At 42.9% G+C, this 12,861-nt stretch overlaps 1 protein-coding gene across 2 annotated transcripts in view; it reads right to left on the reverse strand.

Annotated features, from left to right (window-relative positions):
• The window catches only part of PRKAR1B (protein kinase cAMP-dependent type I regulatory subunit beta), a 92,882-nt gene that overhangs the window by 8,658 nt on the left and 71,363 nt on the right, over positions 1-12,861 (reverse strand). For both annotated transcript variants that reach the window (XM_033074169.2, XM_033074170.2), the window contains exon 9: positions 10,737-10,858. In XM_033074169.2, coding sequence (XP_032930060.1) covers positions 10,737-10,858 — 122 coding nt within the window. The remainder of the gene's footprint in view (positions 1-10,736; positions 10,859-12,861) is intronic.

The following is a 12,861-nucleotide window of genomic DNA, read 5'->3' on the forward strand; positions in this document are numbered from 1 at the left end:
CTAGGGATATACAGGAGGCCAGGGTTAAGGCCCAGACATGACTACACCCAGCCCATCATTAATCACCAGGAAATGCCTTTGTCTTGATCGTTCAGTATTTAAAATCATAGATGTCTGACACGGGAAGACCTTTTCAGTCGTTTTGTTCATCCTCCTGTTGCAGTACCTCAGACAATCTTTCCCTTCAGTGTTTCTTTGATACAGCCTGCATTAAACCTGTGCTGCACCTATGTATTCCTCTTGAAGTAAAATAAATGCTGTTATTAAGTGGAAGTCAAGATTCAGACAGAGAGCAGTAAACACAGTGAAAAGCCAAAAGAAATTTTACCAACTGCAATTTGCTTTGAGCACAGAGGCCCCTGCAATGCTCAGATGAAATAAAATGGGTTTTGCACAAAGAAGAAAATGGGATTTCTTATTTTGTTAAGCCTTTGCTGTTGAAAGACTTTACAGGAGCAACACTTCAAGATTTATGGTCTATATTGACTTCAAATTGCTGCCCTTGAGCCACAGCAGCAGAGCTAGCACCAGGCTAGACCACACAGGTGTCCAGTAGGGGAATATCCACATGTTGGGGGACTCATGACTTCATCATCATCACCATCATCATCATTCCCTGTCGTCAGGCAGAGGGACACCACAGCCCCAGTGCCACAGAAGTGCCACACTCCTTCACACCACCAGGTACCGACTGGGACTGGGAAGCCTGGGATCAAGGGGATGGTGGCAGAGGAATCAGCTCTGAGCCATGGGAGGAACCCCTTGCCTGGGGTGTGATCCTCCTTGGCTAGCTGTCCTGGCTCCATGCCAAGAAAGCTGGGAAGCCATTGCACCACAACATTTGGGGTTCCTCTGCATTTTTGCCTTTATTCCATTCTGGGATTTTGGTCACCCCTTCCATTGCACATTCAGTCACCTGCTGCAGGGGTGACAAGAAGCAGAGCTACTCAGTAAAGGTGGGCTCAGATGTTGGTTTTAATGAATCATCTCAGGGATACTTGGCCTTGACTAATCAGTAGCTTCTGTGGGAAAACAACTGAATTAATATTCATCCCAGTGCCAGATTTTAAAGATCGTCTGTGCCAAGCTCTGTGGATTATTGGCAACAAGGCCCTGTTTTCCTCCCTCAGACATGTCAGTGTACAAAGCAATAAAAGTCACAAAGGGAAAAAAATGTTGCATTTTAGAGATTCTTTCTTTCTACAAAGCTAGCCATTATCTTGACTCTCTCTGAAGCCAGGAAACGTCCACTGAGTCAACATAAAAGTGACTTTATAATGGGTTATTCATCAACTGTTCATATTTGTGACTGACCTGACAGGGCTCATCTCCTGTAAGCAGAGAGCTACCACCTCCAGCCAGGGCAGGGGTGAATGCATGGGAGAGAAAACACGAAAACAGTGCTGAACCTCCCTCACCCTGCCCGCAGAATCCTTTCTGGTGAAAATCGTTTTTAGCTGTTAATGCTGTTTTACGGCCCAATTACTCCTACCACCATCTGCTTCTTTGTGAAAACATTCTGTAGATGCTGAAGTAACCAGACCAAGCAAAAGGCTGAGGCAGACATTGTCATTAAAGTCTCATAACTAATGCTGTGACCAGGGCTGGGAGAGCAGCTGTGGCCAGCGAGGGCAGCAGCTTCTGAGCAAGAAATAAAACTTGGAGTAAACTGGAGGAAGGAGAGAAGCAAGTTTATCGCAGAGATCAAGAAAATTCCCCATGGAAACCTCTCTTTGAGTCCTTTCAGTTGGTGAATCTTGTGTGTTCAAAGGACCAAATTCTGAAATTTCAGAAGAAAAAACTTCACAAATTCAAAATTGCCTCATCCTGGAGCACACTGAGAAGGGTCTTGCATGCTCCAGAAAATCCACCCTGCACAACTAATGAAGGAGCCCTAAGGGCTGTATCCTTGCAGCAAATCTGCAGTCAACTCAATGATATCTTTGCAGAGGAGGGACAAAAGCTATTCCACTAAGGGATGATCCAGAGATAGGGATGAACTCCAGCAGGGATTGGGGAAATTCTCCATTTCTCTTCCTCTAGGATGAGCACCACCACATTTCAGGTCTTGTTTACACTGCAGTGTTTTTGCTTGAAGACAGAGAAGCTCTCCTCAAGACAGAGCCCTCAGCTCCTGACATAGCAGATGCCTTTAATGTCAGTTCACATTTAACATGCCTGGGGCCAGAAAGTTCTTGTTCACCTTGACTAAGTGCTTTGAATCAGGGCTTGTGAGCTCAGGCTCCAGTGCCAAAGGAGCTTATGGGGATCCTGAAAACCTTGAGGGGTAAACAGCCTGTGCTCCTCTCCTTCTCCCATGGAGGGGCTTTTCACTCCCTCCGAACCTCTAATGCTTTTGCAAGCTGCCCTGGTAGGAAGACATTCCTGAACAGGACTGAAGAGCACCAACCATACCCTAAAGTTGGTATTAGCTCAGGAAGAAGTCACAGGCTGCTTTAAATACAGAGAAAATCTTGCACTCTGATTTTTATGTAAATTCAAATGGGGCATGCATATATTAAGAATGAAACTGCCAATTACTAATTTTGGAGTTTACTTCTCTGCACAGCAAATGATTTCCCTGATTTCCCTGATTTCCACATATCCCATAGTGGTACAGGGCCAGGGTGTGTCTGTCATTCCAGCATAAACTTCAATTTTATGGGTTTATAAATCAGATGTTTTAAATTACAGCTGAATGAGACTGGAGACTCCTACACAAGTTGTCATGTCAAAAGTGAACCGGGGAAACATTCATACATTTTTTTAATGCTGGGTATAGCATGTGCAAAAAGAGGCTGGGTAAACTACTTTTAAGCCTTTGGGAATGGTGTGGCTGCACTGCATCCCTCTGGGAATTGTGCTTCAAGACCCAGGTTTATCAATATCCCAAAGACAGAGTAACAGAGCAGGTCCTGTGTGCACATCATGGTGCTGACATAAGCAATGTCCTCATTCCTGGTGTCCTGGAAGACCACCAGCACATCACTCCTCAGCTGCCATTTCAGCCCTCAGGGACTGCTGATAGCATCATTCCTGGGACAGCTTTTATGTTCGAGCTAAGGATCAGCACTTCTAGGGCTACTTTCCAAAAGAAGACAAATCCTTTGAACTGTGTAGCCAAAGACACTGCAACTATTCCTTCAGCCAGTAAATAATCTTGGATTTTTATTATTTGCCAACCTTTGATTTATGAAAAAGACCTTTCTACAAAAACAAGGGAAGAAATCAACACATTTCTGCCAATACAAAGTGCAGTGACTTCCACACAACCTGCAGTATAAAATACACCTATCAGATTTGGATGGTAACATTTAACCTAAAGTAATTAATGAAGGGGTGCTGGCCATAGACTCCCACTGTTTCTTCACCTTAGACCTTTCATAAGCAAAATCATGAAGGTCCAGAGTGTCTAATTCCCATCAACTGTTTTTTCAGGAATGAAGAACTATCCCAATTCTTGTGTCCTGTGCTTCAGACCACGCCATGCAACACAGAGGTTGCTTCACTCACATCATCATCAGGTGTGGTGAGGATAAAATCTCTGTGACCTTCATGAGATGTTCATGTAGGTAAGAAGGAATGAGCTGGTTGAAAGGTTGCATGTATTACTGACATACAACACTTAAAATTATTTAATTATAAAATAATTTATCTCCTACTACATGGAGGGACCAAATCCAGGTGAAAACTCTTTATCATCACAAACCATTGGCTGTGCACATTGTTTGTACACCGTTTTACTTTCCATCAGACCTTTTTTTAAAAATTACTCATTTTCCTAATAGAAAAGCTAGCTGACATTAATGGTTTTGCAGAAGGATGAAGCAAGAGGACTTAATTCTGGTTGTGGACTCAAGATTGAGTCATGACTGGGTTTGACAGTATTTTTTTAACTGTACATTTTCAAACTATTTTGTATTATTCTCCACTCTCTAGGTTCATAGCAACTCACAGAATTTACATACAGTTGTCCTGGTTTCTGCCACAAATGAGGAACAAAATCTGCAAAGCTCTAAAATAGACTAGAAATAGTGGCTAATCTGAAGTTGCACAGAATTGTTAGGGAAATGCTTCCTTGTGCATCAGTTCTGAGGTTTCAGGTTTTGCAGAATTCAGCAGAAGTGACGACACTGCAGTGGTTATTGGTGGGGCTGCAGAAAGAGTTGGGAGGAAAGGCCAAAAGCTGCAGTCACTGACAGGTCCTCCATGGCTGGTGGGAAGAAGAAAGGAGCAGCAATTTGCTTCCTATGAAACATTATCCCATGGATATGCAGCCTGACCCACTGCCCATGGAAGCTAAATTGAGTTTAACAAAGCTGGACTTAGCTGACATTTTAGTCTCTTTGACTCAGCAAAATACTTCACCTCCATCCCTGCTCAGGATGGGACCCAATCACACACCCAACTTTCCATCTTTGACGTCAGCTGGCCATTAAAAATGGATCCTGAGCACAGAGGAGCTCTGTAGCTGGGCCAATGGAAATGCTGCTGCTCCAGCACAACTGGGTGATATCAAGAAAATCGAACGTCCCCTTCCTGTAAGAGCTCTGTGGGAAACAATGTGCAGTTAAAAATAAGCAGAGCACAGAGCCCTGGTGCCTGCTGGCTCTGTTTATTCAGGATATTTTGTTTATTGGGTACATTAGGAGTCGCTGCAGACTGCCTTTGACAAACATTTTCAGTATCAACAAAATCCTGGTAACACTAAGCAGTTCAGATTTGTAGCCTTTGAAACTCCTTTTCTAGACAACATTCATCTTCCTAATTAATAATTAATCGCACTGTGTTTTAAAGAGATTATCAGGTGTGATAGCAGAGTGTGCCTAAGGCAGTGACTTCATTATCCCCACGGAAGGAGTTTACTTTGTAGTTCTGCTGCCTGTCGCAGGGGTAGGTGCCAAAGGGGTCTCTCTTGGGTTAGAATGTCAAAGAGCAACGATTTAGGGCAGGAAACAATTGGGCCATTATTTTTCTTTTTTTTTTTTTTTTTTTCTTTTCCCTCTCAAGGAGCTTTTAAATCATAAATCTTGAGATGCTCGTTGTGTAATTTAAGACTCAAGTCGAGTTTTCCTACAGAAAGGCCCAATTCTGTGTAGGACCAGGTGCCCTTCCGAGGCAGGGGCAGGTTACCATGGCAGAAGAGTTTACAAACACTGTTCCACCTACAGGCTTTGAACTGCATCTGTGCAGAGACGCTCCAGAGCGTGCCAAGAGTGTCAGCAGGGCTGGAAACACTGATTTCACCTACAGGACACTATCTCAAGTACACTCTTGTCAAGAACTCACAGCGGATCCTGCCCAGACCGGAGCCAGATTGTGGCCCTGACTTGAAATGTCAACAGCAGCATGGAAGGAGTTGCCCCCCAATGAGGATTACTGGGCTGATCACCAAGGGTAGTGCTGGAAAAATGATCATTACCAATTAATTTCACTCATTTCTTTCAATAAGGCAGCTCTATGCGTTAATTCTGAAAGGTTTTCTGTACTATCAGAGGCATTTTTTTCTCTTATTTGTCAATTTTGCTATTCCCATTGCCTGGTTTCATTAGTGACAAGATATTTATGCCTTTTCCCACTAAGCTTTTCCTCACCTTTAGTAAATGCCATCAGGATTGCTCCTACTGATGGGGAAACAGAGAAGGCAATGTTCTGCCCACAGACTGAACAGGTGAGACTGAAAATCAGATGCCCTGACGATGCCTCCTCTCAAACCAGCAGTATAATAAAAATGAATACAAATCTCCAGATTTTTATAAGTGCTTTTCACAAAGGAGTTGCAGAGGAGTGTCCTCTGCAACTTACCACAAATATGCAATTAAATATATTGGTTTTTAAAGCTGAAAACAAAAATCTAATGCCAAACTCCTTGATACCACTGGTCCATTTCTCCTTGAATTGTCTCCTGTGAATTATCTTCTATTTATAGGTCTTTTATTTTTAGGCTGCTGCATGCGATTGCTGGGCAGCTCGACCAGCTATTAATTGGAAATGTTTTACTTCTCATGCAGATTTATTTCTCTCCTTTCTGCACCACTTAAACCAACCTGTCCTGGGAGCAGATGACAGGCTGCACATTTAAAGGGCAGCCACAAGCTGTGCTCCTCGGGTTCAGCGTGGCCCTGTCAGAAACCTTTCGCCGTTCTCTCCTCCTCCACCTGCGCACGTTTGTGTCTGCGCACACATTTTTCTTAAACCATGTCAAACTTTATGAGTATTAGGGCCATATGGCAGCAGCTCAGCAGGCTCTGAGTGTGCAGCTGAGGTTCAGAGGGTGCCTGAGCACAGCGGGTGAGTCCCAGGACACGGTGACAATGATCTGCCAGGGGAGGGGTGGCAGCTGGAAATCCCAGCAGGCTGCAGCTCCCTGCATTTCTGGCAGCTGCCTTACACACTTCGAGGTGCTGTGCCACCCAGCCAAGCTGGGAGCTGAACTTCAGAGAGTGGTACATGATCACAACCGCTATTTTTAATGCTATTGTCGCTACCTTTCTTCAGTAACCTAGACAACAGCAAAAAAACTCTTTTCTTTCCAGTTTCAGAGCAGTACTCCACTGGTTTGAGCTGCTGTTTGAGCTGGAGTCAGTGGCAAAGCACAAGTTGGGAATAAAACCAGGCCCTGTTCAACTGGCACCTCATTTAAAGGGACTTTTAACTGCACAAAGCTCACATGCCTTTGCATCCACCACTTTAAAATGCTGGCTAAAAATATTTGCGTTATCTGAAGTCAGATGAATAAATCCTCCCCACTGCTGGGTACACAGTGTGGCAGTGCACAACACAACTGCAAATTTATTTGTTAGAAACCGTACATCTGTTATGATTTACGCTTGCCAAAATATAATTCTTTATGGCAACAATTGTTTCATGGTGCTTAAAGTTTTTCACCTCTGTGCCAGGAATCTCATATGGGATAATTCCATGACCTTGGAATCCAGCAGATACATTCCACATCTGTCTGGTCTGGGAAAGCCCGAGTTTGTTGTGTGAAAACCATAGTGGGAAAGTAAGACCTGGAAATATCTGAAAATACAGAAACTGCAGGGCTGCTGCTTTTTTTTTTTTTCCTTTTTTATTTAATTACCAGTTTCAAGTGCAGTAAATCAATCTCACAGAAGTTGTTACTTTGCTTTTGTAAGCAGACATTCACTTCTGATCCTATCTTCACATAAAGGAATATGGTATAAACATTACAATAATTCTATCTCTAGGAAAAAAAAATTTTTAAAAAAATTAAAAAAAAAAACCACCAAAAACCACAGCCTTTGAATATTAAAACTAAATCTTGTTCAAGGCTGCTTGATATTTAAACAGAAAAAGAACCCAAACTACTGCAAATAAACATCTTACTGGTGCCTGTGAAGATTTAGGATGGCAGAAAAAGTGTAGTTGTCCTGGAATCTCAGGGAACTTGCCTCATTAGACTTCTTAGAAAAAAATGAGCCATAAACAGCTTTGTGAGCAGTGAACTTAAAATGCTCTGGTTTCCTGTGATTCTTCCCTGTGCACATTTTCTGTTATTGTAATAATTTGGCAGAGCTCCTGCTGCAGCCTCACTTTCCAAGGGGCCCTGTAGCATTTCCACTCACACAACCTACACCTCAAATAACCTGCACCCCAAATAAACTCTGCAACACTGGAGGTAGGAAGGTGGAGAGAAAGCCATGACAAAAAGGTTATAGTAAGAAATACAGGGAAAAGGTGAATGTGTTTGCTTGATAGAAGGGGGACACTAGTTAGACTTATCCAGACTAACTGGTTTAAAGCAGGAGTTGCTGTTCTGATCATCACTGGGGTTGTCTCCCTTTCAAAAGGTTTCAGTGTTTCTCTCCAGTCTGCAAATCCTGAAGGTGCCAATCCACTCACAGGCTGTGTCCTTGGGCAGGACCACTGTCCTCACCATGTCCCAGAGGGATGGCACAGCACAGGGCAGCAGGGCAGGCTCACCAGAAATGAATGACCTATTTATGAACTTAACCATATTAAATCTACATGTGAGTCCTGGGTGCCTTAGACAAGCTTTTATGCCAGGAGCCACCAAATTGCACTTGGAACCAGTACCTGGCATGCACCAAAGCTTTATAAAGTGATAACTGATTTGTCTAATGACATGAACGATCCTGGTTTATGATAAATCATAGAATGGTTTGGGTTGGAAGTGACCTAAAAGATCATCTTGTTCCAGCCCCTGCCATGGCAGGGTCACCTTCCCCTATCCCAGGCTGCTCCAAGCCCTGTCCAACCTTGGACATTCCAGGGATGGGGCAGCCACAGCTTCCCTGGGCACCTGTGCCAGGGCCTCAGCATCCTCACAGGGGAGAATTTCTTCCTGACACCTAATCTCAACCTACTTCTGAAGTCATTCTCTTTTCCTGTCACTCCAGGTTCTTGCAAATAGTGTCTCCATCTTTCCTGCAGGCTCCCTTCAGGTGCTGGAAAGCCACAGTGAGGTTACCCTGGAGCCTTCTCCTCTCCAGGCTGAGCAATCCCAATTCTCTGTGCCTTTCCTCACAGGAGAGGGGCTCCATCCCTCTGAGCATCTCCCCTGGGGAGGGGACCCCAGAGCTGGACACAGAGAGCAGAGCAGAGGAGCAGCATCACCTCCCCTGATGTGCTGCCACGCTGCTTTTGAAGCAGCCCAGGACACAACTGGATTTCTGGGCTGCATCAAATGTAAAATAAAAAGGTAAATGAGTAAATAAAAAGGTAAATGAGTACCTGGTCCAAAAATCATGTGGCCAAGTTAGCTTTGTGGTACTGGACACGCTGTGCTCCAAAGGAGGCTGCATTTTAGTGATATATGAAATGGTTTTCCGCATATGCAGCAGCCAAACAACTTGGCTGCATTTCTAGTGGCTTGGATTAGAAGACCACAAACATCAAAAAGCATATGTAAGAAGCTAATGGCTTTTCAACATATTGTGACAACAAACCAGCCAAAGCTACTTTCAGCTGGGTTGTAGAATAATGTCTTCCTGGTGACTAGCAGCAATTTTTCCAACAGAAAAGCTTAAAATCAAAGATGTAAACTCCTGTAAAAATCACGTTTAAAATATGAAGCTTAAATTACATGTGAGCAGGCAGAAATACTGCTGCAGCACAAGAAATAGTTGAAACTGGATGGTCATTCTTTAAAGTAGAAAAGTATAGGCAATTTCCAAAGTGAGAAACCAAGTCAGATTTGCAGTGGAAGGGTGAGGTGAGCAGATACTTTCTACAGAATGCACTGTTAATGCTTTTCTACCCATTCAAGTCTTAACAGCTGTTTCAGCAAAAGGGGGAAAATAAAGGCCCTTGGTAACTCTTAAGCAAGCTGCCAATTTTCCACATGGGATTCAATGGCTAAGAAAATTAGATTTTCCTTGTCTCCTGCTGCTGCAAAGAATAACAGCACACTCAGTAATACTAGGAGCAATGAAAATTCCATATATCTGAAAAAAACTTCTATTCCCTAAATTTTTCTCATAAACGAAACATCTTCTTAATAAAAAAAGATTCCCTATCTAATATCTAGTCTCTTTTATTCTGACACTATATTTTTGAAGGGACACTGCTTGTCACATATTTAAAGTTCCTGAATTGTCTCCCTGTATGACAGACAGGTGCAGTTACTTGCACTGACAATTTTGTGAGCACTGAAGAAAAACTACGTTCATAAATAAAATAAAATAAAATAAATAAAATATGTATTTCCGACACTCGAGAGGAAAGAAGGATGGAATTTTAAATGTCAGATATTGATTATGAACCAAATTCTGGCTGTCCAAAAATCCACAGATAAAGAGCAAGCAAAGCCTGGGGTGCATTTTGTACACATACAGCTGGATCCCAAGACCACACAGTGACCAGCTTCTTACACCCCTCTGACCCAACTCCTCCCACACTGCTCCAGCTCCCTCCCAGCTCCTGTGCCACACTGGGATTCATTGCTGGTCATGTAACACCTGGAACTGTCACCACAGCCGTGTGTTGGCTATTTCTGGTGTATGGATTTGCATAGGACCACTCACAATCCACAACCATCCTAATGCTCTCCTGTTGAGTCTGGGTGACTCCAATACCTCTTTATAGCTTGTTACATCACAGTGCCTTGGTACTTGTGTGAGATACCAAGGATCCAAATATTTATGTCAGAGGAGGGGGGGAACCCCGTCAGCATCTGTTTGCAGAAGTGAGATGGTGGGACTGAAGTGTCAGATAATCTCCCAAAAAGATGTCAGCGTTTTCAGCTGCCTGACAGATCTGTCTGCCTGTGTCAGAGTAAGCAAGAAGATGGCTCAGCCATTTGGACTGAATTTAAGGCAAAACAAAGAACAAAATACCCATTTTCTGATCAGGTCTCCTGCTCCAGTTTACAGATGTCCATTTCTAATATCCCCTGTAAGTCCCCATGGGAACAAAAATCAATGCACTCTGTGGCTGAGCAGCCCTGCTGAAGTATCAGAAATTGGGAACTAGATAAATCTCCTGTAGAAAAGAAACCTTCAAACAGTAAAGACACCAGGCACACCTCAAAATTAGTCTGCATTTTCAGTTTGCTGGAAAGCAGATTGTCCCACTTAAGACAATTCCATGGAACTGGTCTCTGAATTCATTTGAATTTTGAGTAGGTCTCTTGGTTTAAGTGGAATTAGATTTATGCTGAAGTCAGAGATTGAACTGAACCCAAACATCTTTAATAGACAGCCTTGATCCTTACCAGGAAATGACAGAGTTTATCAGGTTGCCAATCTTACCTCTGTAATAATGAAGAAGTCATCACCAGGCTCTCCCTGCACAACAATTTTTTCTCCATCTTCAAACTGGACAGGTTCCAGTGCATCAGCCACTGTCAGCCGCTCCCATTTGTCCAGGGACTCTAAAATATTGAAGATCATAAAGCTATATTATAAAAACACTCCAACTTTGGCTGAAGATTCATATCTAAACTGACAGCTCTGCCGTGCCTGGTTCTGTTATAAAAGAAACATTTCTTTCATCCAGGCACTTTGCACGCACCTCCAGTTGGGAAACATGAATGTATTTATTCATTGTGTCCTAGCCATCAGTAATCACCCAGATAGCAATCTTAAAAGTTGGACAGGAGAAGTTGGCTCTGGTTCCCCTTGCCTGTGATCTGATCTGCACTGCCCTGGTGCTGCCACAGCCTGGAGCAGCTGAGGAGCTGCCTGGGGATGTGGGAGCACCTGAGATTCCCTCTCCACATCCCACACCAGCTGTCAGGACAGTGCTTCCATCAGAGCTGCTCCCAGTTCTGCTGGGTGGTGCAGAGTCCATCTCAAGGGTGGCTGAGACCTCCAGAGCCAATGGCCAGACCTGGTGGCACGAGCAGCAGGACACAGAGGCATCCAGGTTTGTGGATGTTTGAAATGGCCCCTCTTCATTTGCCAGCAGGATGGCAATCAAAGTGTTTTCCTTTTCATTCCCCCACTTAAGGGAGTAAAGGTGTAAAGTTTCCAAAAAATTTCCCTAATTAAAAATGGCGTGTATGTTTTAGGATTAACAGAGCAAATGCAGCTGCACCCACCCCAAACCCCCAGCTGGCAAGGGACAGCCTGCCCAGGGCACATCCAGGGCTGCTCAGGGTCCCAGTGCCCCCCCTGCCCTTGCTGAGGGATGGATTCCACCTGGCCTTCCCCCAGAGAGGAGCTGCCACCTGTGTTTCTCTCCAACACCCATTTGCATGAGAATTCAAGACAGTGAATTGTACTTGAACTTTTGTACTTTGATCAGATTTGACTGAAAAATTACAGGTTTAAAAGTTATTAAAAGCAACAGATAATACAATGATTTAACCTTCACTGCCTCAAGAAGCTGGGCTGAAATTCATGTCCCAGAGCTCTGCTCATTCCTACTTACTATGAGTTATTGAACTAAAGTAAGTCAAGATACAGCTCCTAATACCAGGATTAGATGTGTGTCATTCCATCAGACTCTGGTTTCCCCATTTGGTTCAAAATATTGCTTAGAAGGATCGTGTGAGGGTGAAAGGAAGTTCCTTAAAGTAAAAAATGCCTTTTGGCTGAGCTCAGAAGGACACTGTGTCTGGTAACAAAACCAGCCCAAAGTGCTCAAAGCACCAGGGGTAAGTTTTGAGTTGACTGACACATCATCAGATTTTTGTGCCATTTTCTTGTTGCTGTTTGGGAAATTGATTGTTTCTAACATTTTCCCCACCTAAAGCACTTTCCTGGTGTGTTTGTGACCTTTGCTGCAGAAGAACTAACATCAGAGACCAAGCCCATATTGTCAGTGCAGCATTCAAAAACTGCTCTGTTTGATTAAAAATAAGCATAAAACTCTTTCATGCAGACTAGAGAAGATTTTTTTCTTTTCTTTTTTTTTTTCCTTAAGAACTCAGTAATTAACAATGAAAAGAAAGAGTCTCTTGAAACTTCTTCTGTTGGCTTTATGAAAAATTCAAAGCTAATTCTAGCTCTAGTCACGAAGTGTCTCTCTTTTGTCTAAGGGAACTGTACCACTACAAGTACATTGGTTCATAATTCTTGCACACAGAGCATTATATAGAATATTCTACAAATTTTAATTGCAGAGTTGAAGTATTAGATAAATTAGACACATGCAATTTTTTTGCAATGTCTAAATTGTACATATAAATTCATTACTTTATATTTAATTAAGCTCCAGAAGAAAAATTTGAAACAATCACTTCTTTCATATCTTGTTTCATACACTATAAGCAGCTACAGATAATCTAAAAAAATCCTTAGATTTTTAAAAATATATGACTCTTGCAATTATATGGCTAATTACAGACACTAGGCATGCCTTGGAAAAAAAGAAACATAAGAAGCAGGTAGAGGTTTTTCCACCAGGAAATCACTGAGTTCTGACCACATT

The sequence above is a fragment of the Catharus ustulatus genome, chromosome 16 (assembly GCF_009819885.2).
Source record: "Catharus ustulatus isolate bCatUst1 chromosome 16, bCatUst1.pri.v2, whole genome shotgun sequence".
Taxonomy (NCBI): domain Eukaryota; kingdom Metazoa; phylum Chordata; class Aves; order Passeriformes; family Turdidae; genus Catharus; species Catharus ustulatus.